General features: G+C 57.8%; 2 protein-coding genes across 15 annotated transcripts; one reads left to right on the forward strand and one right to left on the reverse strand.

Annotated features, from left to right (window-relative positions):
* Positions 1-884: 884 nt before the first annotated feature.
* On the forward strand, positions 885-17839 carry ILF3 (interleukin enhancer binding factor 3). Of its 14 annotated transcripts, none has more exons than XM_074810650.1 (22): positions 1241-1347; positions 2671-2836; positions 3761-3886; positions 5155-5250; positions 5334-5560; positions 5881-6061; positions 6325-6472; positions 7820-7911; positions 8298-8393; positions 8691-8802; positions 9279-9376; positions 9764-9875; positions 9984-10094; positions 10417-10616; positions 10954-11124; positions 11399-11536; positions 11828-12004; positions 12398-12548; positions 12699-12752; positions 16076-16432; positions 16841-16963; positions 17146-17839. In XM_074810650.1, exons 3-22 carry the CDS (start codon positions 3791-3793, stop codon positions 17277-17279), a joined length of 2874 nt encoding a protein of 957 aa, XP_074666751.1. In that variant the 5' UTR covers positions 1241-1347; positions 2671-2836; positions 3761-3790; the 3' UTR covers positions 17280-17839. The 14 variants fall into 14 exon arrangements, with proteins under 14 accessions (XP_074666744.1, XP_074666746.1, XP_074666743.1 ...); XM_074810639.1 differs by having other exon boundaries at positions 1243-1347; positions 9984-10112; positions 12395-12548; XM_074810638.1 differs by having other exon boundaries at positions 1243-1347; positions 9984-10112; positions 16841-16972.
* A 107-nt stretch (positions 17840-17946) lies between these two features.
* On the reverse strand, positions 17947-20505 carry LOC141917444 (uncharacterized). The gene is made up of 4 exons (XM_074810613.1): positions 19470-20505; positions 19298-19412; positions 18699-19046; positions 17947-18487 (listed from the first exon to the last, which is right to left on the reverse strand). The coding sequence occupies exons 1-4, from the start codon at positions 20503-20505 to the stop codon at positions 17947-17949; spliced, it is 2040 nt and encodes a 679-aa protein (XP_074666714.1).
* Positions 20506-26587: the final 6082 nt, after the last annotated feature.

The following is a 26587-nucleotide window of genomic DNA, read 5'->3' on the forward strand; positions in this document are numbered from 1 at the left end:
CAGGCCACTGATCCCCTCAGGCCACCAGCCGCCACAGGCCACTGGTCCCCTCAGGCCACCAGCTCCCACAGACCACTGGTCCCTTCAGGCCACTGGTCCCTTTAGGCTGCTCTCCTCAGGCCATCAGCCTCCTCAGGCCACTGATCCCCTCAGGCCACTGGCCCCCTCAGGCCACTGATCCCCTCAGGCCACCAGCCCCCACAGGCCATTGGTCCCCTCAGGCCACTGGTCCCCTCAGGCCACCACCCCCACAGGCCATTGGTCCCCTCAGGCCACTGGTCCCCTAAGGCCACTGGTCCCCAGGGGCCACTGATCCCCTCAGGCCACCAGCACCCAGAGGCCATTGGTCCCCTCAGGCCACTGGCACCCATAGGCCACTGGTCCCCTTAGGCCACTGGTCCCTTCAGGCCACTGGTCCCCTCAGGCCACCAGCCCCCACAGGCCATTGGTCCCCTCAGGCCACTGGTCCCCTTAGGCCACCAGTCTCCTCAGGCCACTGGTCCCCTCAGGCCACCGCCCCCCACAGGCCACTGGTCCCCTCCGATGCCCGCCCGCATTGGGCTAGCGGTCCCCTCATTCCGGTGGCCCCCGGCACGCCCCGCCCCGCTCCCGGGTGGGGGGGTGGGGGGCGCGGTGGGTGTGTCCCCTCAGGCCCCGCCCCCTCCGCCCCGCGCCTGCGCATCCCCGCCCACCCGGCGCCCATTGGCTCCCACCGCCGCTCTCCACGTGACTCCCCAGCCCACTCCCCCCCCCTTTTTTTTTTTTTTTTTTTTTTTTCCCTCCCGCTCAACCCCAACCTCCACCGCCGCCCCCCCCACGCCCCCCCCCATCCTCCCCCCCCTCCTCTCCCCTCCTCGCGCACGGCCGCGCGCCCCCCGCCGGCGGCGGCTCCGCCCCCCGCGCTGCAGTCTCGCGCCCCGCCGCACCGCGCACCGCGCCCCGCACCGCGGCCAGGCCCAGGCCCGGGCCCCGCCGCCGCTGAGGGACCAGCAACGAACAGCCCCCCCCCCCCTCCTTCTTCTTCCTCCTTCATCATCCTCCTCCTCCTCCCGCCGCGGGCAGGCCCCCCGGTAGGAACCCCCGGGGCTGAGGGGGAAGCCCGGCGCCGAGGCGGGCCGGGGGGCGGTGCCGGGCGGACGGGCCGCGGAGGAGGGCGGGTAGGCCGGTGTGGGGAGGGGAGGGGGGGGGGAGTAGAGGTGGTTGGGGGGGTGGGGAGGGAGGGGGGGGTGGCGGCGGGCCGCGGGCCGCGCCGGCGGTGACCCGGCCCCCTTCCCCTCCTTCCCTCCCTCCCTCTCGGCCCATTGTGCTGTGGAGACAAAATGGCGGCGGGCGGCCGTTGGGCCGGGGGTGAGTGAGGGGAAGGCTGGGGGGGGGGGAGCTTAGGAATTGAGGAGGGGGGTGAGCTGCGCCGCGTCCATCCCCCCCTCACATCCCGCACGCTCCCCCCTCCCCTTGCAGCCGCCCATCGCGCCGTGGGGGGGACCGCGCGCCGTGGGGGGGGGGGGTCGCGCCGTGCTTCCCCCCCCCCCCCCATTTCCCGCCGCCGCCGCTTTGTTCTCGCCGCGTTTGCAAATGGCGGCAGCGGCCCGCCTGCCCCTTCACCCCCGCACACACACCCCGTGACGGCCGGTTCCCCGCGCTCACGCGTGGGGACGGGCGGTGCTGCCCGTGTGGGAGTGGGGAGGAGGGAGAGGTCGGTCCTGGGGGGGGGGGTGGGGGTCTGGGCCCCTTCCCGACCCCTCAACCCACCCCCCCAGGCCCACAAAGCAGCAGCTCCCCGCGGCCCGCAGGCTTCTCGCCTTTTTCCCCGCTCTCGCGGGTGGGTGGGAGGGCACAGGTGAGGTGGAAACATCCCCTTTGGTGTGATTTAAATCCTACCTCCTTCCCTCAGGGACAGGACCGCGCTCTGCTGTCCTGAACTTCACTCTCCAGGGTTTTATCTGGGCTCTCCCATCACTTGCTTGTAATTCCCCTTCTTCTCATCGATCCCGTTATTTGTAGCCGCTCAGTTTCTGGACGGTTCAGGAAAAAAAAAAAAACAAAACACAAAAACCTCCCTACGTGTCACTTGTAAGAGCCGAGGGGTTCTGTTTACCATCCCCTGGGGCAGCCAGGTAGCCCTGTGCTGGGGAATAGATGCTCTCGGGGTCCTCAGACTGGGGAGAGCTTTGCCTGCGAGGTTCCCGTCCCCCGCAGACACGAGCGAGGCGTTCAGGCTTCGCGCTCCTTCCGTCATCCCGTTCAGGTACGATAGGCTCAAAACACAGATGAAAACCAACAAATTCTGCCTTAAAACGTAGAAGCTTTCTAAAATGAAACGCGCTTCTACGTGCGTGCTAAACTTTCCCCTGATCTAGGGCAGAAGTTTCAGCCTTTTTGCATTCTGTTTATCATTTTCTCATCCACCCCCCCAACAAATGTTTCGGAGAGGCTGCTCCTTCCATTGGAAGACTCGAATCGAGTGGAAAGTTTGTTGGTGAAATTGAGCTGGTAGTGGAAATCGTAGGAGGGGGAGAGCAGAGCGGGCGAGGCTGAAAACAAGGGTGGAATTTCAAAGTTTCTCCTTTTTCTCAAATTTTAATGACGATCAGCCTCAAGAGCGATGTCAGGAATTGTGCGTTGCTGAGCGCGTTCGTGTTTTTAACTTGTTCTGTGGTTCTTTTCCCCAAGAGGCGAATCCTGTGGTGCTGCAGCATCAGCTCCTGGGTTCTCACTAGCAATGAACTTCAGTGATTTCAAGAAGAGCACTAACGTCCGTCGTTAGGAATCGCAGGAAGCGGGACTCTAGTTTCTCAGGCTGTTGTGGTTCTGACTGTAGAAACAGCTGCCTCGCTAGGTCAGATTTCGACTAATTTCTTACCTTGCTTGGAGGAAATTAAGGGAGTTTTAAGAAAAATTACCGTGCACAGAGTGTATGAGTTCATCGGGGTCCAGTCCAGAGTAGGAGCGGGTTGGGAAGCCGGCCCCCCCAAACTTGGGAAGATGCCTTGTGGGCTCCTGCAGGTAGCTGGGGAAAGCTCTCCCCGCTCAGCGGGCGCTAACATCTGGGTCTAATTACAATTAGATCCGGATTTGTAACAATACCAAAGTCGTCCTGTGCGTAAACATTTGCAGGATTGGAATTGGAGGTATTTCTGTGCCATAGAATGCTGAGTCCGTACAGCGACGGCGGCTCGAGGAAATGAGCTTTCTTGATTTTATCCTAGAAAATTCCTCAGGTCCTGAGCCCCAGCTCTGTTTGTGAAACAAGCAGCGCAGCAGGGTCCCAATTTCTGCCCAGGCCCTTCGTGTTACTTTACAGAGTTATAACAGCGTTGCTGTAGTAAAGCACTATTTGGGCTGTTAATTATTTTTATTTTTTATTATTATACCAGTATCTGGGACAATTTATACGTAAGATTGGCCAGGCTCATTTGCAGTCTGTGCCACCTGTAAAGCGTGAAGGATAAACCTGGGTTTGTGAGCTGTACGCAGCGATGACCGGTGAGGCTGGAAGCGGCCGACTTGTGGTAAATTTTGGTAGAAAAAAGCAAAAGTGAGCATCAGTCTGGTTTCATCCCAAGTGAAACCCATTGTGAGTGGAAGAACTCCCAGAGCAGTGGGGTTTGGTGGTGAGCTCTGGAATAATCGAGGCGTGAGTGATATTCCCCAGTGGTGTTTTGGAAAGTGCTGGTTTTGACGGGTACTTGGTGGTGAAATGAAGTGAAACAGCTGGTGGGTGGGTGCAGATGATGATGACCTTCATCTCCATCACCTTCAGGTGCTGAGGCTCTTTGCCCCTCTCCTGCTAATGCCTTGTAAATGGTACTTAACAACTGTTGGGGTTACCACGGAACATCAGGGTGTTTGCAGGCCTGGGATTGCCCCTGTGCGGTTGCAGTTAGAGGTACGTCAAGAGTTCTATTAAAGATGTTTGGTCAAATTAATGACTGAATCAAGCAACTGCTGATTCTTAACGCTGGTCGCGTGGGAAGCGACGTTACGGACGCCGACGAGCCGATCCCAGTGGGTGCGAGACAGCTTTTTGAAGTTCTTGCCAGAAGCCTGCTCGCATCCGAAGGCGATCTTGGGAAGCTGTCGTCTTCCCCACAGCAGAAATCGGTCCTGCGGGACACGAATGTTTCTCTGCTCGAAGGCCCCTTGGCTGAAACAGAGGAACAAAGTCTGGGAATTTTAACAAAAGGACTTCGCTGCCTCAGCTGGGCTGTCGGAGGGGGGTAGTTCCCTTCGAAAATGGCTTTTGGATTGGGAACAAGCCATTGGGATTTTTTGGCTCAATCGGTTGAATTTTAGGAGTTGCAAGTGCTCGCTTCAAAACCAGACTTGCAGGTGTAAGTTTATCCTATTTCTTCCTGATAAAGTAAGTGAAGAGATTCGGTGCAGCTACTGAATTTGCCTCGTATCAATCCTAATTAAAAGCAGGCTTGTTTACTTTGGGGCTGTAAGATGAATTTGGGGTAAAAAGCGGTGTATGGCAAAGAGTTGCTTCTGAGTGGCCTGCAGGAAAGCTGTCACCTCTCTTGGCAGCCAGGCGAAGGCAGCCCCCTTCACCTCACGGAGTTCTCTCTGCTTAGAGACTTAATTTTCCCAGCGCAGGCTGCGCTGGTGGGGAGCGCGTTCCCTTCGGTGTGCTTTGGTTTAGAAATACGAGCAGGAGCTTTGGCAAAACCCAGTTTTAATAGGGAAAAGCCTCTTGGGAATAAGGACCCAAAATCGTATGCTTATGGCGGCGAACGAGAAGCAGGGAGGGGAAAACCGAGCAGCGGGGTGTCGTTGCTCCTGGGGGGGATTGTAGGAGGGAAGGGCTCGCAGCGTTTGCTCCACGCCTGAGCTGGTGGATGGTAAATGAGTGTGTGGTGCTCGTTAAACTGCCGGGCAGGTAACACAGAACCTTCTCTGAGGGAGCCCGTGTGCATCGGGGGGCAGAGCTGTGTCACGCCTGGCCGTGGCTGTTACTGTGGGCACTGGGCTTAAGAGCGTAAGTCATCGGGAGCAGAAAACTGGGCTTTTGCTAATGAGTTTGCATACTTCTAACTTAATTTCTTGCTTCCAGTGATGGATGGCAGTTATTTCCGTTCCTGCGTGCGCTCAGTCAGCAGGCTGTGGGACGGACCAGCCTGCCAGCGTCGCTGACTGGCTTTCTGTTGCTTTCAGACTGCGGAAGAGTGTGGTACTGGGACAGTCTTTTTGGTGGGAGAATCTAAATCAGCACATTTCAAACGCTTGGGCAGAGATTTGAAAGCAAAAATGGTAAGGATCGGGAGGTTTCGGGCTCACGAGGTGTATATCCACCTTTCCATCCTGGCTAAAATGGTTTTAAAATCCCTTTTCAGCGACCAATGCGTATCTTTGTGAACGACGACCGCCACGTGATGGCCAAACATTCGGCCGTTTACCCGACGCAGGAGGAGCTGGAGGCGGTTCAGAATATGGTGTCGCACACGGAGCGAGCGCTCAAGGCTGTGTCCGACTGGATCGACGAGCAAGAAAAAGTCAGTGGGGAGCAGCCAGAAACAGAGTCCATGGAGACGGCGGCCGAAGAGGAAAACAAGGAAGGAGGGTAAGGAACGTCACGGTGTGTGGGCTTGTGAAGGGCGCTGTCGGGAGTGACAGCACCTTCTGACTTAGAGTAGGAAAAATCTGCTCGCTGAAGGTGGAAAAGTTGTTTTCCCTGGCTGTGGGATTAAGAGGAATTACCTACCGCGGGGTTGAAGCGCCTTTTCCCGTGCGGGTGTGGTAAATCCTGCGGCGGGGGGTCGTGTGTCATGTTTAAGCATTGCAGATCTGTCCCTCGGCTCGGGCTGGCCATCGGCACGTCCCCGGCTGCTGTTAATTCTGGGCGTTTTGGAGCCCCCGTGACCGGAGCCGGTGTGTTTGCAGGGACCAGAAGGCCTCGGAGCAGCTGACCAGGACCCTGCGGGGCGTGATGCGCGTGGGGCTTGTCGCCAAAGGCCTCTTGCTGAAGGGGGACTTGGATCTCGAGCTGGTTCTTCTGTGCAAAGATAAACCCACCACGGAGCTCCTGGAGAAAGTAGCTGACAATCTCGGAGTACAGCTTGCTGTGAGTAAAACCTCCCCACGCTTGCGTGTGCTTGTGACGGAGCGAGTGGAAGAGCTTTTAAATGGTTAAAAAGACGCCCAGGACGTTTGTGTTGATACCTTCCTCTTGGAAAAGTCATTTTCACAGGCCTTGAGTTGCCTTGTGAAATGAACTTCTCTGTTAGCTGAAGTTTTGTTTATAGACCTTGGTTTTTGTTGGAAGAGGCTGTTGCAAATCGCTCAGAAGCGAATTAGACGATGGCTAAGGGGGAAATTATCTTGCAGGCTATTACTGAAGACAAATACGAAATAATCCAGTCGGTCGGTGACGCTGCCATTGTAATTAAGAACACAAAAGAGCCGCCGTTGACGCTGACCATCCACTTGACGTCGCCCGTAGTCAGAGAAGAAATGGAGAAACAGTTAGCTGGAGGTATGGAAGACTGCAAACGGCCGACAGTCGGTTGGCAACCCGTACATTTCCGTTGCTAATTCGCTGTTAAAGCGTGCTCTTCAGTTTCAGCCGAAGCGGCAACAATTATTTTTGTGCAAATTCAAAATTCCGTAAGAGAAGACCAACCTCATGAGATCATGGTTACGGTTTATTTGGACCAAGCTTCCGAAACTGAGTAGCACCTTTCAGATGGGATTTTGCTCCTTTTTTTTTTTTATCCTTTTTTCTTTTTTTTTTTTTTATACTTGGGCCTTTAGTTCACTAATACGTCATCTTGTTGTATTAATCTTGTTTCATACCTAGCCATGTAAGTGGCCTGCACAGTGACATAAAAATATAAACCAGATACGTTTAAGAAAAAAAAAAAAAATCTCGAAGGCTTCTTGTTAAATGACTTTGCATGTACATGAAATTGGATGTTCCACGCAGTTTGTGTTGCAGCAAGAATGATAAGTGCTCTGGGTCTCCTCGATTGGCTGTTTCATCAGCTGAAGTTCAGAATTCCAGACAGTGATGCAGAGTTTTGGATAAAGTTAGCTTCTCCATTGGCTCTCAAATTCCCTTTGGAATTCGCAGACGGTTTTTGGCGCGTGAATTACGATGGCTTCTGTCACGTAGGCGCCGCGCCGTCGAATTGGTGGCTGTCAACCGCTCGCTCCGTGCACTAGCCTTATCTAAAACCCTGGTCTTGAGAAACTTTGCGCTTTTTTCAAACCTTATCTTCAGTTTTGCTGCAGCACAGACTGGGAAATATCTTTGTGCTCTATTGACTGTCTTTGGTTTTGATATCTGACCTCGTCTACCAAGCCTTCTAGTTTGTCAATTTTAGGGACGCTGGACCTTTGACCAACAGGACGCTCTCTGTCACGGGTTGGGGCCAGGGCAGTCAAGCCTTATGGGCGCAGGGGGTTCCCTTGATCCTCGCAAAGCTTCTCCCCCCACTCCTCCGCTACAGCGAAACGCGGAGTGGGGGGTTCTTTTATTTTAAATTTCCCTTTGTTACCTATTACCGGCCTCCTACGCCGCCACTTCATTGGAGTCGTAAAGGATTTCTGTCCTCTCCCACCGAGCTTCACGCCCCGTCTCCTCGCAGAATAGACTTCAGCCCCTCCCAGTTAATTGAACCTCCCCCCTCGCTGCAGTTTGCATTTCGAAGCGAGGCCGCTAGGCGAGCGCACTGCAGACCCCTCCTTCCCGGTACAGGAGCTAGATCAGGATCTTTTGGGAGCCTCAGCTGCCCGTTAGGAAGCTGCCTCATCCCCTCTCCGCCTGACAGATCCCCCTTGGTCAAACTGTGCCTTGTCTTCTTATTCCATCCACGAATAGAAACGCTATCAGTCACCGACTCCCCGGACGTTCTGGACAGGCAGAAATGCCTTGCTGCCTTGGCGTCACTGCGACACGCCAAGTGGTTCCAGGTTTGCATTTTGTTCTTATATTTGTCTTTAAGTAGAAAATTTGTAAAGTCTTTTGACTATTTTTGTTTTTTATTTAAAATACGTTAACGTCGGATGATAGTTAGACGTGCTGAACTTAGCGTCTGTCAACGGTACAGTTGCTAAAGAAGCACTTAAGCGAATTAAACGGTCGGCAGGAACCTTTTTTAAAGAGTAGATGCATAGCTGCTGCTTTGTGTTAAGAGTAATGTTGCCTTTGTACACGACGGTTGTTGTTCTAAGTGCTAAAATGGTGACGCGAAATACTGTTTACCCTTGACAAAGTAGCACCGCAAAAATGAATGTCTGCGAACGAGCAGTTTGGGGGTTTTTATCAACTGTGTGTCTGCTTTTGATTCTTATTCTAGGCCAGGGCTAACGGGCTGAAGTCGTGCGTCATAGTGATACGAGTGCTGCGAGACCTGTGTACTCGGGTTCCTACTTGGGCGCCTCTGAGAGGATGGGTAATGCTCCTTTTTTTTTTTTTTTTTTTGTTCATTCTGGGGGGGTCGGTGCCGCTTTCCCCAAAGCGGCGTTGGGCTCTTCGGTCTGCGCGCGTCCCTAAGTCAGAGATTTAACCGGTGCGAGCCAAGCTTCCGCCCTTAGAAGATGCGTCTCGGCCGCCCGCGCCGTAAATCGTTTGAGCGGTTCGTTTCTGCGGCGTAAAAATCTCATCGTTTGGGAACTGGCAGCAGCCTCCAGCCCCGATCGCAGCGCGAGCGCCTGCCGGGCTTGTCTCACTCTTCCAACCTGTCTTTCAGCCTCTCGAGCTGCTGTGTGAGAAATCTATCGGAACTGCCAACAGACCCATGGGCGCTGGCGAGGCTCTGAGGAGAGTTCTCGAGTGCCTCGCCTCGGGGATCGTGATGCCAGGTTAGGTGGTTCTCTGCATTTACATTGCAAAGCGAAGCCGAAATGCAACGCGGGCGGAGCTTCCAGGCGCGGTCACCCTGCCTTAGCGTTCGAGAAGTCCCTCGTTGTGTGTGCGGGCAGCCTAGACTCGGAGCTCAGAAAGCCCCCGGCGTAGACGGGTACTACCGTACCTTGCCGTTACCTAGGGCACGTGTGTTCAGAGCTACGGACCCATGACGTTAAACCCCCCGTAGAGAGAGGTTCCAGCTTCCACGAGCGTAAAATTTGCTTCCCTGAGGGGTCGTGACCAGCCTCACTGCTAATTGTACGTGTGAAATAGCCCAGGCGAGTTTCACAATGTTGGACATTGGATGGATCATGTCAGTCCGTGTTCTCCGAGAGATGAGTGTTGATTGATGCCAAGGGAATACTTAGTTTAGTTTCTTTAGAAACACCAGGATAATTCTCTGCATATCTTCCTTGTTTCCTGCCTTCAGATGGTTCTGGTATTTATGATCCTTGTGAAAAAGAAGCCACTGATGCTATTGGGCATCTAGACAGACAACAAAGGGAAGATATCACACAGAGTGCTCAGGTATAGTTTTGACTACAGATGTTACAAAAACTTAATCAGTTCAACTGACTCTGAACTTCCATATTGGTTAATGGTAGTATAGTAACCTCACGGAGGTCGGTGTTAACTTTTTTAATATCTAGTCAAGTAAAAGAAATACAAATGGGTCCCACACCAATAAGGAATTTGTAGCTTGGCCAACCAGAAGCAAAGTATCAGGTTTTAAATAGTGACTTGCTACCACGACCTGTATTTTGGGTCGAACTGCAAAAATTCAGAGAGTCCTATTTAAACTGATGAGGATTTCTGTGTAGGGGTGGGTAGAATGTTCCTGTCTGAAACTGTGCAGGGAACAGAGAGTGGTGGAGCCACTTGCGCGTCCCAGTAACACACGTTTAATCTTTCTAGCATGCTCTGAGACTTGCTGCTTTTGGCCAGCTTCACAAAGTCTTGGGGATGGATCCCCTACCCTCCAAAATGCCCAAGAAACCAAAGAACGAAAACCCCATTGACTATACTGGTAGGTACTCGGCAGAAAAACCAAACCCAAATCACCTTTCCAAGGCTTTTGCTGCTGTTGTTGCTGGAAACTGGAAGACTGAGGGGTTTTTTGTTACCGCTGTTACAGTCCAGATTCCTCCCAGTACAACGTACGCTGTCACCCCAATGAAGCGTCCGATGGAGGAGGATGGAGAGGAGAAATCTCCCAGCAAAAAGAAAAAGAAGATTCAGAAAAAAGGTATTGAGTTAACGAGAGGTAGGTACAAATGGCTACCCGAGAGCTGTTCGCAGGCCGAGGCGGGGGGCAGGTTGTGGAAGAGCTCTTGAAAGGGTTTGGTCTTGGGTGATGCTGTAAATAGGGGTTACAGGGCACGTGAATTTAAAAAAAAAAAAAAAAAAAAAACCAACAAAAACAACCAACACCTTAACGCTAAGATTTTTACTTGGTATAACTTAAATTCTTGCAAGGAGGAAAATAAAGAACTTGTCTGAAATTGGTTATGCTTCTTTGAAAGAGATGACAAACAGCCACAAACTTTGGGTTTTTTTGCTTTGTTCAGAGGAAAAACTCGAACCTCCCCAGGCCATGAATGCACTGATGAAACTAAACCAGCTCAAACCTGGGCTCCAGTACAAACTTGTCTCTCAGACTGGTCCCGTTCACGCTCCGATCTTTACGATGTCTGTGGAAATTGATGGCAGCACGTTTGAGGCATCGGGACCTTCCAAAAAGACGGCCAAATTGCACGTGGCAGTGAAGGTAAGAGCCGTGGGTGTGCCAGCTCCTGCCAGAGGCCTCTCGTTAGGAGGCGGTTTGATTGCTGACCTCGTTAAATTGCGAAGAGGCAACTAAATTGATGGTGACAACAGCCGGGGGGTGAGGAGCGTCTCAAACCCTTCAGGGCAGGGACGGGGAAAGCCAGACACCAGAGTTGTCTGTTGTGCGTGGAGTCTCGGGGCAGAGGACTTCCCAAATCTTGGCGTTTGGGGGATGCCTGGCACCTGGACTGAACTCATAAAAGGATTCCCGAGCAGCCACGTTGAGTGTTTCCCCTGAAAGGTGAGCGCCGCTCAGTAACCTGCTCTCCTTGCTCTAGGTGTTGCAAGATATGGGGTTGCCCACAGGAGTGGAAGGCAAAGAATCTGGGAAAGGAGACGAATCAGCAGAGGAAACGGAACAGAAACCAGTCGTCGTCGCTCCTCCTCCCGTAGTAGAAACTGTCTCGACGCCCACTGCTGCCTCCCCTCCTTCAGATCAGACCCCAGAGGTGAGCACGGCCGAGGGGGCGAGACGGGCCCCGCCGGGTCTGTGGGGTGACGTAGGACGTCGTTGGAAGCGCCCGTCGGCGGCGGGTCGCTCTAACGGTGTCTTGAACCGTTCCGGTACCGTCGCGGTACAACTGATGAGGTCAAAAAATCAGGCGAGCTCATTCCGAGCTTCCCTCCTTCAGATCTTTTCCAAAATACGCCGTTTGGAAGCAGCTTGAGGGTCCCTCGGGCGGGTTTTTTGTGGGAGTTTCATCACCGCTTCTCTACTTCCAGAATGTGAAACAACAAGGACCAATTCTGACGAAGCACGGCAAGAATCCCGTCATGGAGCTGAACGAGAAGAGGCGCGGGCTGAAGTACGAGCTGATATCGGAAACGGGCGGCAGCCACGACAAGCGCTTCGTCATGGAGGTGAGGGGATGCCCGGTCCCTCATCCCAGCTCGAGTATCTCTTACTAAGGCTCTCAAGTCAGAGTTAAAAATCATAAAATCACGGGATGGTTTGGGCTGGAAGGGGCCTGTTAAAGCTCGTTGAGCAGGTGGGGACGTTTTCACAGGATCAGGCCTCGTCCAGCCTTGCCTTGAGCACTTCCAACTCCTGGAATTATCTGCAGGCACCACAAAAAATGGTTAATTTTCCCAAGTGGCAGCTTCTGTTCCTGCTCTTTCCGCTTACGTGCGCTGATTTAATCCCTTCCAAAGGTGGAGGTTGACGGGCAGAAATTCCAAGGAGCCGGTTCCAATAAAAAGGTGGCGAAAGCCTACGCGGCGCTGGCCGCGCTGGAGAAGCTCTTCCCGGATGCTCCCGTTGCCATTGAGCAGAACAAGAAGAAGAGAGCCCCCGTGCCTGCAAGGGGGGGCCCCAAGTTTGCAGTAAAAGTAAGTAAATTCACAATTCAACGACTTCCTGGTGTAACTTAACGGTTTCGTAGCACCGTTGTCTCCTGCTCTGTGGTTTTAATCCCTTTTTGGGGAGGGGAAATAAGGTGTGGAGGGAAACCAGGATCTGCCGTCGTTGGGCTCGAAAGCAGAAATTCGTCGAGTTTTACAGAAAACAGCCTGTTTTCTGGAGATGACCCTTACTCGGTGCCCGCCCCCGCTGCGTTTTGCTTAGCCCCCCTCCTTTCCAAGGCAGACGGGTACCCGGCGCGTTCTGGAGCTCCCGCCGTCCTCTGGAAAGGTGGTTTTTTTGGTCACCTCAGGGGCCGGGCAGCGCGTTCCAGAGCCGGGTGACACGTGTTCTTTTTTTTTTTCTCTCTCCCCCCTCAGCAGCACAACCCGGGTTTCGGGATGGGAGGCCCCATGCACAACGAGGTGCCTCCTCCCCCCAACATGCGCGGCCGTGGCAGAGGCGGCAACATCCGAGGCCGCGGCAGAGGCCGGGGGGGATTCGGCGGCAACCACGGCGGCTACATGAATGCAGGTGAGGTGCTGCCTGCGCCGGCCCTAAACCCACCCAAACCCCGCCAGCGTTTTGTGTCTTGGAGCGTGACGGGACACACGAGGCCTTTTGTCACTTCCATTTCCTTTTCTTTCAACATTTTTATTTTTTTTTTTTTCTCTTCAAATCTAGGTGCCGGCTACGGAAGCTATGGTTACGGAGGCAATTCCGCGACAGCAGGCTATAGTAAGTGGTTTTCATCTTAAATTTGGAAACGCATCGAGCCGCTGGGGGTGTGAGACTCGGCGCGGGTTGCGCCGCGCTCGTGCAGGAGCCCTCGTAAGGGGGTTCTCTTTTTTTTTTGAACGCGAAGTCGTGAAAGGTGGCTTGTGTGCTCGTTAAAAAGTTTAAAAACGCGAATCCAGGTGACTTCACGTTTCCTCTAAAACTGTGAATATTTTAAATTTCTCTGCTTTAAGCCATGTGAAGCTATCGGCCACACTTTTGAATGTGATTTCCCTGAAAATACCCAGCCATTGGTCTTGAGAAGAAGCCTTCATTGGGGGGTGACAGGAGCAGAGAAATCTAAAACATGACTTTTCAAATGTGGCGCATTTTGCCATCTTCAAAAGAATTCTAATTTTTTTTCTCTGCTCTGTCTCCCCCTTTTGTAGGTGACTTTTTCACAGACTGCTACGGCTATCATGATTTTGGGTCTTCCTAGATCATCTAAAAGTATTGCACAAAAAACAGCTTTTTACTCCAATTTTCTCGAACTCCAAAACCCAAAGTGTTCGTGCCGTGTCCCCGTGCTTCACTGGGTTTCTCAACAGTGGCTTTTCACCGCAGCTTGTCTGAAACTCTCTTAGCCTGCAGAACTAAGACAGTGGCAGTTTTTATTGTGATTTGCCTTTGAACTTGGTTGTATCGATGTACACAACAGGGGGAACCAATTATCTGAGAATGTTTTTGTGCACCTCGCACAAATTTCCAAGCCAGCTCCGTTCAGCGTAAAGGCAAAAAGCCCATCTTTGCTTTTTATGGAAAGCATTACTTTATTTTTAAGAAACTGAAGTGTTTTAATCGACCTTTGTCTTAATTTACAGCAGGTTTTGTACAAAATTTGAGCCTTTTAATAAATCCCAGCAATTGGGTACACGCCTCTCGATATTGGGAAGACTTTTCAACATCTCTTGAACGTAGCGCAGCCCAGCTTTTTAAGCATGTGAAATGTTGACTTGTACGTGGAAACCGTGTGTGCTAAAAATTTGAATCCTCCCCCCTCTGTAACACGCTGGTGGATTCCCACTGAGGGGTGTGACTTGTGACCGGTAGCTAGTGTACTCACAGGTATTGTAATCGTGCTTCCCGTCCTGCCGCAATAAATACCCAGGCGTTAGGGGTTAGCGTGGACACGTTAGTGACCTCGGAAACGCACCGATTCCTTCGTAAACGCGAAATCCACCTTCTCCTGAGCCACGCGTAAAGGGCCCAAAGCACTTAACGGCCAAGCTGGAAAAACGCTCGTCGCCCTAAAAGTACTTTAATCGCCTGGAGAATTAAATCTCACCGGAAGCGGGGGGAAATTTCCCAGTTGGCCAGTCGAGACCCGAGTCGCTGAATTCCGAGTGTTTGGTCCTTTATTCTTGCTGCGGTGGTTGTTTTGCAAACTGTGTCGTGTTTTGTCGCTGGTTTTAGCCGCAAAGCTGCACCTCTGCCTTCGCTTAACTGGGGAGGCTCCACCACCTTTGAGTTAACTCGGTAATGAAACCAGCTCAAGGAAACCAAAAACCGCTGGCCTACGGAGCACCAGGGGTTTTTTTTAAAAAAAAAAAAAGTCCAAGGTGTTTAGTGGATACTTAAAATAAGAATTATTACAAGGATGCATGCCCTATTTTTTTGTAGAGAGCTATTGTTTGAGATAATGACTTTTTATACAAGGGAGCAGATCCTGTCCCGAATGAGGTGGCAAAACTGCCCTTTTTTTTTTAAGCGACTACATGTTAGTAACACCTCGTGTGCTGGATATTTGTATTCATTAGCTTTGATTTGGGGGAAAGTCGAACACAATCCGATGTCAAACAGCATTAAACCTTCATAGTTAAATATGAAGTGTTGGTGTAAAGCGGAAATTCCACGCCTCTTGACTTGGGAGAGACCAACTGCCAGCAGCTGCAGCTTGAATTTACGCGGTGCCGGTCGCAACCCCTCGCTCTGGAGAAACCCCCCGCGCCCCGACCGAGGACGGGGAGTTTGGTACAAGTGTCTCCTGCAGCCAGGAGATGTTTTGCTCCCGCCGTGGCGTTCGGGGCTGGAGATAAATCAATCACAGAACCTCGTTTCTGCGCAGCTAAAGTGAGATCTTCTGCGGAAGAGGAAAAACCAAAAATCTTGTGTAGAAATGTTACTGTAGTGCAGGGGGGGCGCAGACAAGAAGCGATTAAATGATCAAAAAGTTAAAAGTGAGGTGCCTGGAAGAGCTGCAAACACTGAATGTAGGAACTGAGCTGGGACTCGCCTTCCCCCTGCGTCGTCCCTGTAGTTTCACACGGGATCGCCCAAGCAAAGGGCGTGAGATTTTAATCTTTTTGTCTCCTTTTTAATTAAATTCTCACCCACGTCTCCTCTTCCAGAGGAGGCGCTGGCCAGTCTTTCCCTCTTTTAGAGGTACATGCTGTTACGGACACTGGGGCAGGTTTTTAGTTGGATTCTAGTGTCTTTAATTCCTTGAAAGTTAGTTTCCCGTAGGCCAAGCCTGCCTGTAGAGCAAATCTTCTCCCACTAAGCCCAGCACCACGACTGCCCCGACACTCAGCTTGCAGGAATCGGGCGGGGGAAAGAATCGCTGGAAGAGCTTGACTGTAGTCCTCTTGATAAATAAAAGTTAAACCCGGCCTAACTCTGGCCTCTGTGCGGTGCTGTCCCATCTGGCCTCGGTGGGGTGGGCCGAGCCCTTGGAGGCTTTCGGGGACCGCGGTAGCACCCCGGTTCTGAGGTAAATAGGATGAGCTCTGCACCCACGTCTTAATTTCCGTTGGATTGTCGCTGCTCGCTCGCCGTGTAAATCCGGACGGGCGCCTCGGAGCCATCCGCCTGCATGTCGGGTTAATTCCTCGTTACAGGAAACGAGGTTCTTCCTCGTTACCGCGTCTCGGGGCTGCGGAGACGGAGCATCAGGCGCCGCTGACGGCGACTTGTCTCGTTTGAGCACCCGATTTTAAATCTTTGTAGAGCGATAACCGTTAGCGATTGTAACGCGCGTTAAAGAAACCGTCGTAGCCCTGAGCTTAGTCCTAAACCCTGGGGTCCTGCTGGAATTAAAGCTGGGGGCGAACCGGGTGGGCGCCGTTCGCGGGGATCTCGGGGTGACCTCACGCCGTGTCTCACAATTCCCCGTCCACTGATGTTTGACCTCGCGGGGAGCTCCTAAACCCTCCGCCAGCGTAAGAGCAAACGGCTCCTAAACCCCCCGCCGCGGCGCGGGGGGAGTCTCGCCGCGTCACCAGCCTTTGACCCACCTGCCCCCCCCCCCGCCTGCTGCTGGGGCTGATGCTCTTCTCTCTGTTTAGGCCAGTTCTACAGCAACGGCGGCCACTCCAACTCGGGGAGCGGCGGCGGCGGCGGCTCCTCCGGCTACGGCTCCTACTACCAAGGTGGTGATAACTACAACTCACCGGTTCCTCCGAAACACGGCGGGAAGAAACAGCAGCACGGAGGACAGCAAAAACCCTCCTACGGCTCGGGGTACCAGTCCCACCAGGGCCAGCAGCAGCAATCCTACAACCAGAACCAGTACAGTAACTACGGCCCGCCCCAGGGCAAGCAGAAAGGCTACAACCACGGGCAAGGCAACTACTCCTCCTACTCCAACTCTTACAACTCGCCTGGCGGCGGGGGCTCCGATTACAACTACGAGAGCAAATTCAGTGAGTTGCTTCTCTGGGGAGTAAAACACAAACAGTGAATAGTTGGGAAATACGCTGGGTCCCACGCGAAGGAGTCGCTTTTAGGCAGGTCTGGAGCCGTGGGACAAGGGGGACGGGTTTGAGCTAAAAAAAGGGAGATTTAGACAAGATCTGAGGAGGAAATTCTCCGCGCTGAGGGCGGGAGCCCCTGGCCCAGGCTGCCCAGAGCGGCAGGCGATGCCCCGGCCCTGGGGGGCTCTGAGCACCTGGTGGGCTGGGTGAGCTTTGGGGTCCCCCCACCCCAACCCCTCCCGGGTTTTTGTGAACTTGGGAGGGTTTAAAGCACCTTGGTTTAGTTGGTTGAGATCAACGAGGCGTTCTGGAGGAGGAAGGCGGAACCGGCCGCGCTCACTGCGCTCTCCCTCCCAGGTTACGGCGGCAACAGCGGCCGCGGCGGCGGAGGAAATAACTACTCGGGAGGTGCCTCCTACAACACGGGCTCGCACGGTGGCTATGGGGGAGGATCGGGGGGCGGAGGGTCCTCGTACCAAGGTAAGCAAGGTCAGTATACACCATTTCCCGGTAGATTTTTTCGCTGCGTCTTTACACCCCCCCCCCACTGCTCCGTGGCTGCCGGATCGGAGTTAAAACCCCCCGATTCTGCGTTCAAACAGCTCCTTGCTCGGCGCCACAATGGTGACGGCTCCTCTCTCTCCCCCCCCGCCCCCCCACAGGTGGATATTCCTCGCAGTCCAACTACAACTCCCCCGGTTCAGGCCAAAATTACAGCGGCCCCCCCAGCTCCTACCAAGCGTCCCAAGGCGGCTACGGCAGAAACGACCACAGCATGAACTACCAGTACAGATAAAGCCGCCCTCCCCCCGCGGGCGCGGCGCTTTCTTCCCTCCCCTGGAATCTTCAGTTTTATCGCCTCACGGTAAACACGTAAAAAAAAAAAAAAAAACCACCCCCCCCCTCCCTGCCCCCCCGTTTCCATGTTGCAGTGCTCTTTGTGATACCGGTCACTAATGGTTGAGTACCTGTAATTCCATACTTAGCTGTATTTTGGGCATCTCTGTATTTAATGGTTTGTTAGTTGCCATTACAACTTTGTCTAAATAGGAAAATGATTTTTTTTTTTTTTTTGGGGAGTTAATACAATTTCAGTATCCTTTTTCTATTTAAAAATTGACGTGGAAGTGTGAACACAGTATGGCTTTAAATAGATAAGGGATATGTCATCTGTTAATGCTTTTGTGAAGTGAGTTAAACGAGCTTTCTGTATTTTAATGCTTTAGTGTTTCAGTTTTATAAGTGAAGATTTTATTTTAAAAACCAGTGGGACAGAGTGGGTTTTGTATGCCTGGATCCCTCAGGCAGTACATCTGGAGTAAGCTGAATGTAGACAAATAAACACAAAACTCTTGATGTCTCGGGCTCCAGCCGTCTTGTTTTACGGCGCGCGCCGCAGCCTCTTGCTCCTCAAAAACCCCCTAAATGCAAAATATTCTCCACATCCTGCAATTTTAATAACCTCAAACTCTTGGTTTTGTGGCCAAACCCCGCCGGGGCTTTGGCTGGGAGATGACGGACTTCCCCGAGCGCTGACCGGAGGAGCAAGCGGGGCCGGCTCGTCCTTGGCCAGGACCAAATGATCTCCGTGGCCGGCGGAGCCGCCGGCAGCTGCCCCGCTCCTGCGCCGCGGTGGGGATGGGGCGGGGGCACCGGATTCCTGGCACAGGGTGGGGCGTTGGAGAAGGGACCCTTGAACCCGACGCCAGGGATTTTCGGTGATGGCTTACAGCAAGCGCCGGTGGGAACTTCCTGGTGGAGATAACCCGCACGGCTCGCGGGCGCCTGCCCGGCCCTGCCAGCTGCTGCCTGTAACCGCGGCGCTCCTCAAAGCCGCGATAAAACCAAAACCCCGAGAGCGGCTCCGGTTTATTCCCCTTCCTGGGCAAAGGGGGAGCGCGGCGATCGCCGTGCAGGCGCCGTCCCGGGGGATCGATGAGGTGGAGCAGCTCCCGCTCCCAAATATTCCGGCGCCCCGCCGCGGGCAGCTGCCAGACTCCATCTCTTAGACCAAAGCCACGGGCCAGGCGGGGTTTTAGCTACAAAATCGCCCCTTTTCCAACCAAAATAACACCAGAGCTGCCCCTAGCTCCTCTAAGCAGCGCCAGAAACAGCCGGAGCCTTATTGGTTATCGCGCCGGGGCCGCGGGCGGTTTGCATGTGTGTAAACGTGCTGCCTCCGGCGCACCGCAGTTATTTTGAATAAACTTTGCACCTTGTACCCTGGTGGTTCTGGTTCGGTGCCGGCGGCCGAGCCGGGCCCAAACGCGCCCTGTTAACGCCCCGACGGCGCTTGTTGTGCCGCCGGTGGTGAGGCCACAGCGAGCGGCAGGGACACGAGCCGGCGTTTCGGCGGCCCCTTCCCAGCACCGTGAGCTTGTTGAGGGCGAGGTCCGACCTTCGCCCCTCACCCTTCTCATCCTCCGCCGGCGTTTCGGGGTGGGGACGCTTCCCCCCGGCGCAGCGGGAGGGGAGGGGACGGCGCGGGGGTTGTGCCGATGGCGCGGTGCCGGCACCGGGAGAGACGAGGCGGGTGGCGAGCTCGGTCCGGCTGGCTCCAGCCCTTTTATTACAAATATTGGTTATAACTTAACACAGGCCCGGCTTTACCGCTGGCGCGGGCCCCGAGCACCCAGCCCGGCGGGCTCAGGACACAAACAATAAAAATAATATTAAAAAGATCAATAAAGTGGAGTAGCCGGTCTGGCAAGCGGAGCCCACAGCTCCGGCTGCGCAACTCAGCTGGTGGCTCAATTTGGGGGGAAAACTGTCCCCAGTGGGGCCGCGGGCGGCACAGGGGGGTCCCCGAGAGACCCGAGGTTTGGAGACGGCCCCGAGCGGCTGCTCGAGAGCCAAAGACTGGCCAGAAAGTCAGCGGAGGGGGCGAAGCCGGCGCGTGGCGGCCCGGTGGCACCCGTCCCGCCGGGGGCTGCGGGAGGCGCCGGTGGCCCCCGGCGCGGCTCAGAGGCCCCCGGCCGTGGCTAACGGTGACACATCGCCGGCGCCTCCTGGAAGCGGGGCCAGATCCTGAGCACCTCCTGGGGCTGGTAGTGGTGAACCATCACTAGCCGGGAGAACCGGCACCGCTCGAACTGCAGCCGGACCATGTTGTAGACGCCCCAAGGGCCGGCGGTGGGGCTGAGGCCCAGCGCGTGCAGGCAGATGCCCATGAAAACATCCTCCATGTTCATGACGGGCAGAGTTTGGGCAACGCCGTAAACTTTTTGGGCCACATCCCCGGAGAGGACGTAGGTGGGTCCGCCGCAGTAGGGCGGGTAGGTCTTGTTGGGGTAAACCTCGTGGGGCACGTACCACTTGGAGCCTTTGTTGCGTAGCGGCGCCGTGTTCTGGTAGAGGTGCCCCGTCATGAAGTTGGTTTTGGGGGGCACCAGGAACTGCCGCACCAGGTACGCCAGGTTGAGGAAGACGTCGCGGTCGGCCTTCACCACGTAGCTGGCGTTGGGGCAGTGTTTGCTCACCCACTCCAGCCCCATCAGCGTCTTCAGCGTCAGGTTGTTGTAGGTGTCTAAAAAATCTTGTTGGAGGATGTCGTGGTAGAGAAGCGTCTCCTCCTCCAGCACCGGCCGCAGCTCCTGCGCGAACACGGGGTGCACGCCGATGAGGAAGAGCCGGACGATGGAGACGCCCGGCACCAAGCTCTCGTTGCCCCAGGTTTGCCGGATGGCGTTTCTGCCGGCCGTGTCGCCCGGCTCCGTCACCACCAGCAGCACCAGGAAGGGCGTCCGGTCGCGGCACTTGTGGGGCTGGTTGTGGAGGAAGCGGTAGGGGTAGGGGTAGGGGGGCTGCAGCGGGTGCCGGGTGGGCGCCGGCTTGGCCGTGGCGTTGCCGCCCCACTGGAACCCCGGCGCGGGTGGGTGCTGCCGGGCGGCGCGGCCGGGGCCGGGCAGGGCGGGGGCGGCGGTGATGGGCTCCTCGGCCAAGCGCTGCACCCGCAGCCCCAGCAGCGCCAGCGACACCAGGACGGGCAGCAGCAGCAGGCGGGGGCTCAGCTGGCACTTCATGGCTCCCGGCAGCGCCTGCGGGGGGGACACGGCGCCTCAGAGCTCGGCCGGGCCCGCGCGGCGCCCGCACGGCACCCAAAACCTGCTCGGCACCCACCTGACACCCACACGGCACCCAAAACCCGCTCAACACCCACCTGACACCTGCACAGCACCCAAAACTCCCTCAGCACCCACCTGACACCCACACGGCACCCAAAACCCGCTCGGCACCCACCTGACACCCACGTGGCACCCAAAACCCCCTCAGCACCCACCTGACACCCACACGACACCCAAAACCCGCTCAGCACCCACCTGACACCCACGTGGCACCCAACACCCTCTCAACACCCACCTGACACCTGCGTGTACCCAAAACACCCTCAGCACCCACGTGACACCCTCTTGGCACCCAAAACCCCCTTGGCACCCACCTGACACCCTCTTGACACCCAAAACCCCCTCAGCACCCACCTGACACCCTCTTGGCACCCAAAACCTGCTCAGCACCCATCTGGCGCCCGCGTGGCACCTAAAACCCACTCAGCACCCACCCAGCCACTCACTTGGCACCCAACACCATCTCAGCACCCACCCAGCGCCCTCTTGCCACCCAAAACCCACTCGGCACCCACCTGACACCCACACGGCACCCAAAGGCCACTCCGCACCCACCCAACGCCCGCTTGGAACCCAAAAAGCCGCTCACTTGACACCCACCCAACCGCTTGTTCTGTGCCCACCCACCACCCGCTTGGCACCCAAAAACCAACTCGCTCAGCACCCACCCAGTCGCTCGCTCGGGCACCCAAAACCCGCTCAGCACCCACCCAACACCGTCTCAGCACCCACCCAGCCGCTCGCTCGGCACCCAAAACCCGCTCAGCACCCACTTGGCACCCACCCAACGCTCGCTCAGCACCCAAAACACCTCTCACTTGACACCCACCTGGCACCCAAACCCCACCTCTCTCTGCGCCCACCCAGCCGCTCGCTTGGCACCCACCCCCGGCTCTCTCTGCCCCCCGGGGCCCCCCCAGCCGCCGCGTTTCGGGGTCTCGCGGTGCCGCCGGTGGGGGCCACCCCGGGGCACCCCCAGCCCCATCGACACCCCCCCACCCACGGCGGCGCGGCCGGGGCCCCCGCAGCGGGGCCGGGTGCTGACAAGAGGCGCTGGGTGCGATAAGGGGCGAAGCCGTGGGTGTCCCGTCCCCGTCCCCCCCCCCCCCCCGTCCCCCCCCCGGGGCCGGCGCAAACACCACGACGCTGAGGGGACCCCAAAAGGCGCCGCCCCCGGCCCGGTGCCGGTCCCCACCTTGGGTGGGCGCGATGCCGGGGGGACGGGATGGGGGGGGGCCCAGGTGTGGCGGGGAGGGGGCCAAGGGGGGGGCAGAGAGAAATGGGGGGGTCTGGGGGTGCAGAGAGGGACCCGGGGGGGTCAGAGGGGGCTCGGGGGGAGATTTGGGGTACGGGGAGGGGTTCGAGGTGTCCGGGGGAGCCCCGGGGGGGGCGCAGGGATGCGGGGGGGGGGGGGGGGGGCTCCCCAGGGGTGCAGAGAGGGGTCGGAGGGGACAAAGAGGGGGTCGGGGGAGATTTGGGGTGCAGAGGGGGGGTCCGGGGGGGTCTCTGGATGCAAAGAGGAGCTGGGACGGGAGCCCCGGGGGGGGCAGAGGGGTCCGGGGGGGCAAAAAGGAGTCTGGGGGTGCACAGGGACCCCGGGGGGTCTCGGGGGGTCCCGGGGCCGGGGGGGCCCGGTGCGGAGCCGCCCGCCGTCCCCGGGGATCCCAGCCCAGCCGCCCCCCCCCACGCCGGACCCTCTCCGGCCGCCCCGGCCAGTTAAACCAGTAAAACCAGTCGGGGGTCCCGCTGCCTGTTCCCGGCCCGGCGGGAGCCGCGGGGATCCCGGGGCCAAGAGCCCTGCTCTGCCCAGTGCTCCCAGTTCACCCCAGCATGCAGCTCCCGGCTCTGCCCAGTGCTCCCAGTTCACCCCAGCATGCAGCTCCCGGCTCTGCCCAGTGCTCCCAGTTCCCCGCGGTTGCCGCTCCCGGCTCTGCCCAGTGCTCCCAGTTCACCCCAGCAGACAGCTCCCGGCTCTGCCCAGTGCTCCCAATTCCCGTCGGGTGCCGTTCCCAGCTCTGCCCAGTTCTCCCAGTTCACCCCAGGATGCAGCTCCCAGTCCTGCCTGGGGCTCCCCAGTTCACCCAGTGGGCAGCGCTCAGCCCTACCCAGTTCGTCCCAGTTCACCTCTGGGATTACAACACTCAACCTTCCCCAGTTCACCCAGGGTGCAGCGCTCAGCCCTGCCCAGTTCACCCCAGTTTCACCTTGGGGTGCAGCTCCCTTCCCTGCCTGGGGCTCCCCAGTTCCCCCAGGCTGCAGCACTCAGCCTTTCCCAGTTCATCCCAGTTCCCCCAGGCTGCAGCACTCAGCCTTTCCCAGTTCATCCCAGTTCCCCCAGGCTGCAGCACTCAGCCTTTCCCAGTTCATCCCAGTTCCCCCAGGCTGCAGCACTCAGCCTTCCCCAGTTCATCCCAGTTCCCCCAGGCTGCAGCACTCAGCCTTTCCCAGTTCATCCCAGTTCCCCCAGGCTGCAGCACTCAGCCTTTCCCAGTTCATCCCAGTTTCCCCAGGCTGCAGCTCCCCTCCCTGCCCAGTTCTCCCTGTCAGTCCCTTGCTGCAGGTCCCAGCCCTTCCCAGTGGCTTCCAGTGGCTTCCAGTGGCTCCCAGTTCACGCCAGGTGTGGCTCCCACCCCTTCCTGTGGCTCCCAGTAGCTCCCAGTTGCTCCCAGCCCTTTCTAGTGGCTCCCAGTGGCTCCCAGTTCACACCAGGTGCTGCTCCCAGCCATTCCCAGTGGCTCCCAGTGGTTCCCAGTTCATGCCAGGTGCTGCTCCCAGTCTTTCCCAGTTGCTCCCAGTTCCCCCAGGTGCCGCTCCCAGCCATTCCCAGTGGCTCCCAGTTGCTCTCCGTTCCCCCAGGTGCCGCTCCCAGCCATTCCCAGTGGCTCCCAGTTGCTCCCAGTTCCCCCAGGTGCCGCTCCCAGCCATTCCCAGTGGCTCCCAGTTGCTCCCAGTTCCCCCAGGTGCCTCTCCCAGCCATTCCCAGTGGCTCCCAGCTCCCCCAGGTGCCGCTCCCAGCCATTCCCAGTGCCTCCCAGTTGCTCCCAGTTCCCCCAGGTGCCACTCTCAGCCATTCCCAGTGGCTCCCAGTTGCTCCCGGTTCCCCCAAGTGCCGCTCTCAGCCATTCCCAGTGGCTCCTAGTTGCTCCCAGTTCCCCCAGGTGCCACTCTCAGCCATTCCCAGTGGCTCCCAGTTGCTCCCAGTTCCCCCAGGTGCCACTCTCAGCCATTCCCAGTGGCTCCCAGTTGCTCCCGGTTCCCCCAGGTGCCTCTCCCAGCCATTCCCAGTGGCTCCCAGTTGCTCCCAGTTCCCCCAGGTGCCTCTCCCAGCCATTCCCAGTGGCTCCCAGCTCCCCCAGGTGCCGCTCCCAGCCATTCCCAGTGCCTCCCAGTTGCTCCCGGTTCCCCCAGGTGCCACTCTCAGCCATTCCCAGTGGCTCCTAGTTGCTCCCAGTTCCCCCAGGTGCCGCTCCCAGCCATTCCCAGTGGCTCCCAGTTGCTCCCCATTCCCCCAGGTGCCACTCTCAGCCATTCCCAGTGGCTCCCAGTTCCCCCAGGTGCCGCTCTCAGCCATTCCCAGTGGCTCCCAGTTGCTCCCGGTTCCCCCAGGTGCCGCTCTCAGCCATTCCCAGTGGCTCCCAGTTGCTCCCAGTTCCCCCAGTTCCCGCTCACCTGCCCGCCAGCGCCGGTGCAGCCGCTGTCCGTGGGCCCGGGGTGTCGGGCAGTGGCAGAGGTTGGTGACGCAGCCCCGGTCACCCCACCCCGTCCACAAACTTCCTCCCCGCGGCCGCCCCGGCCACGCGCCCCGGCTGACGCACGGCCCCGCCGCGACGCCCCCCCATGCCCCCCCCTCACCGTGGGGCAGCAGATGGGGGTGCCGCCCCCCCCCCCAAAAAAAACCTCAAGCTGTGGCGGGGGCGAGGGGAAGGGGAACAGCCCAAATTTGGGGCTTTTTCAACTGAAAAAGGTGTTGGTGGGTGCAGGGGGTCCAGCTCCCCGAACCCCAAAAGACCCACGTGTCCAAGCTCCCGCCCCCCCCCCCCACCAACATGGCCCCCCCATGGCTGAGGATTGAGACCCCCAAAATGGACCCACATGTCCCACCCCCCCAAAGGACCCCCCCAGCCGCGCGCCCAGCCCTGACCAGTCACTGGGGGCAGATGACACCCTGGGGGGGGGGGTCACAGCCTGTTGGGGGGCACCCGGCCGCCTGGGGGGGGGCTGGGGGGGGTCCCCAGGAGCTCACGCTGCCTCACCACCCCCAGCCACGTGTTGGGCGCCGGGTTGATGGGGACAAAGGCCACCACCGTGTCACCTGCGAGGAGGGGGGGGCCCTGGTGTCCCCGTCCTGGCCCTTGTCCCCATCCCTGTCCCCAGGATCTGGGTGCAGGGGGCTGCGCTCTCCAGCCCCCCAGGACACCCGGATTGCCCTGAGCCCCTCCCCCGAGCCCCCCCCCAAATCCCCTATTTAAGCCCAGACCAGCCCTATCCCTCCCCCCCACCCCCCCCAGCTGGCTTCATCCCTGGTGGACCCCAGGGTGGCCCCCGGCCCTTTCCCGCCACGTCCTCGAGTGGGGACAATGAGCCCTGGGGACCCCCGTGGGGGGGGTTTGAGGGGCCCCAGAGTTGGGGGGGGGGGGGCACATGGGTCACGGTGACGACGCTGGGACAGATCCAGGGTGTCATGTCGGTGACGGTGACAGTGGAGAAGGGGCTGATGGGGGAGCAGAGTCGGGGAGAATCCGGGTCCTGCATCACCGTGTCCCACCCTCCGTGTCCCCCCCCCCCCATCTCCCCCCCGGCACCCCCGAGCATCCCCCAGTCTCCTTCTGCATTCCTGAGTCCCAAAAATGTCCCCAGCTGCCCCCCCACGTATCCCCAGGTCCCCTCCTCTGCACCCCCAGACCCCCCCCCCCCATTCCCAGAGCATCCCCAGGACCCCAGAGGGTTCCCCAGTCCCCTTCCACATTCCTGGGCCCCCAAAATGTCCCCCCTGCACCCCCAGACCCCCATCGCCCCCACTCCTCTCCCTTGGTCCCCCCCTGGGACCCCAGAGTGTCCTCGATCCCCTCTGGGACCCCCAAGCAATCCCTGAGCCCCTTCTTCATTCCTGCACCCCCCAGAATGTCCCCTGGCACCCCCAAAATGTCCCCTCCTCTGCAGCCCCAGACCCCCATCGCCCCCACTCCTCTCCCTCGGTCCCCTCTTGGGTCTCAGGGGCCCCAAGAGCGTCCCCGAGCCCCCCCGAGACTCCCAAGCACCCCCCAAATCGTCGCTTCTCTGGCCGTGGCCTCTGCCGGACCCTGTGATGGCAGCTGAGCCCCCCGGGCAGCACTGAGTCCCCATTTGGGGCCTCCCCAGAGCCATTTGGGGTCCCCCCAGACCCATTTGCAACCGCCCAGACCCATTTGAGACACCCCCAGACCCATTTGCATCCCCCAGGCCCATTTGAGGCACCCCCAGACCCATTTGGTCCCCGCCAGACCCATTTGGGGGCCCCCCAGTTCATTTGAGGCCCCCCAGACCCATTTGAGGCACCCCCAGACCCATTTGGGGTCCCCCCAGACCCATTTGCACCCCCCAGGCCCATTTGAGGCACCCCCAGACCCATTTGGGCCCCTCCTGACCCATTTGGGGTCCCCCCAGACCCATTTTCACCCCCCAGGCCCATTTGAGACACCCCCAGACCTATTTGCACCCCCCAGGCCCATTTGAGCCCTCCCCAGCTCATTTGGTCCCCTCCAGACCCATTTGGGGGCCCCCTAGTTCATTTGAGGCCCCCCAGACCCATTTGAGCCCCTCCTGACCCATTTGGGGTCCCCCCAGACCCATTTGCACCCCCCAGGCCCATTTGAGGCACCCCCAGACCCATTTGGCCCCCTCCAGCCCCATTTGGGGTCCCCCCCGACCCATTTGGGCCCCTCCTGACCCATTTGAGGTCCCCCCAGTCCCATTTGCATCCCCCCAGGCCCATTTGAGGCAC

The sequence above is a fragment of the Strix aluco genome, chromosome 38 (genome assembly GCF_031877795.1).
Source record: "Strix aluco isolate bStrAlu1 chromosome 38, bStrAlu1.hap1, whole genome shotgun sequence".
In the NCBI taxonomy this organism is placed as follows: domain Eukaryota; kingdom Metazoa; phylum Chordata; class Aves; order Strigiformes; family Strigidae; genus Strix; species Strix aluco.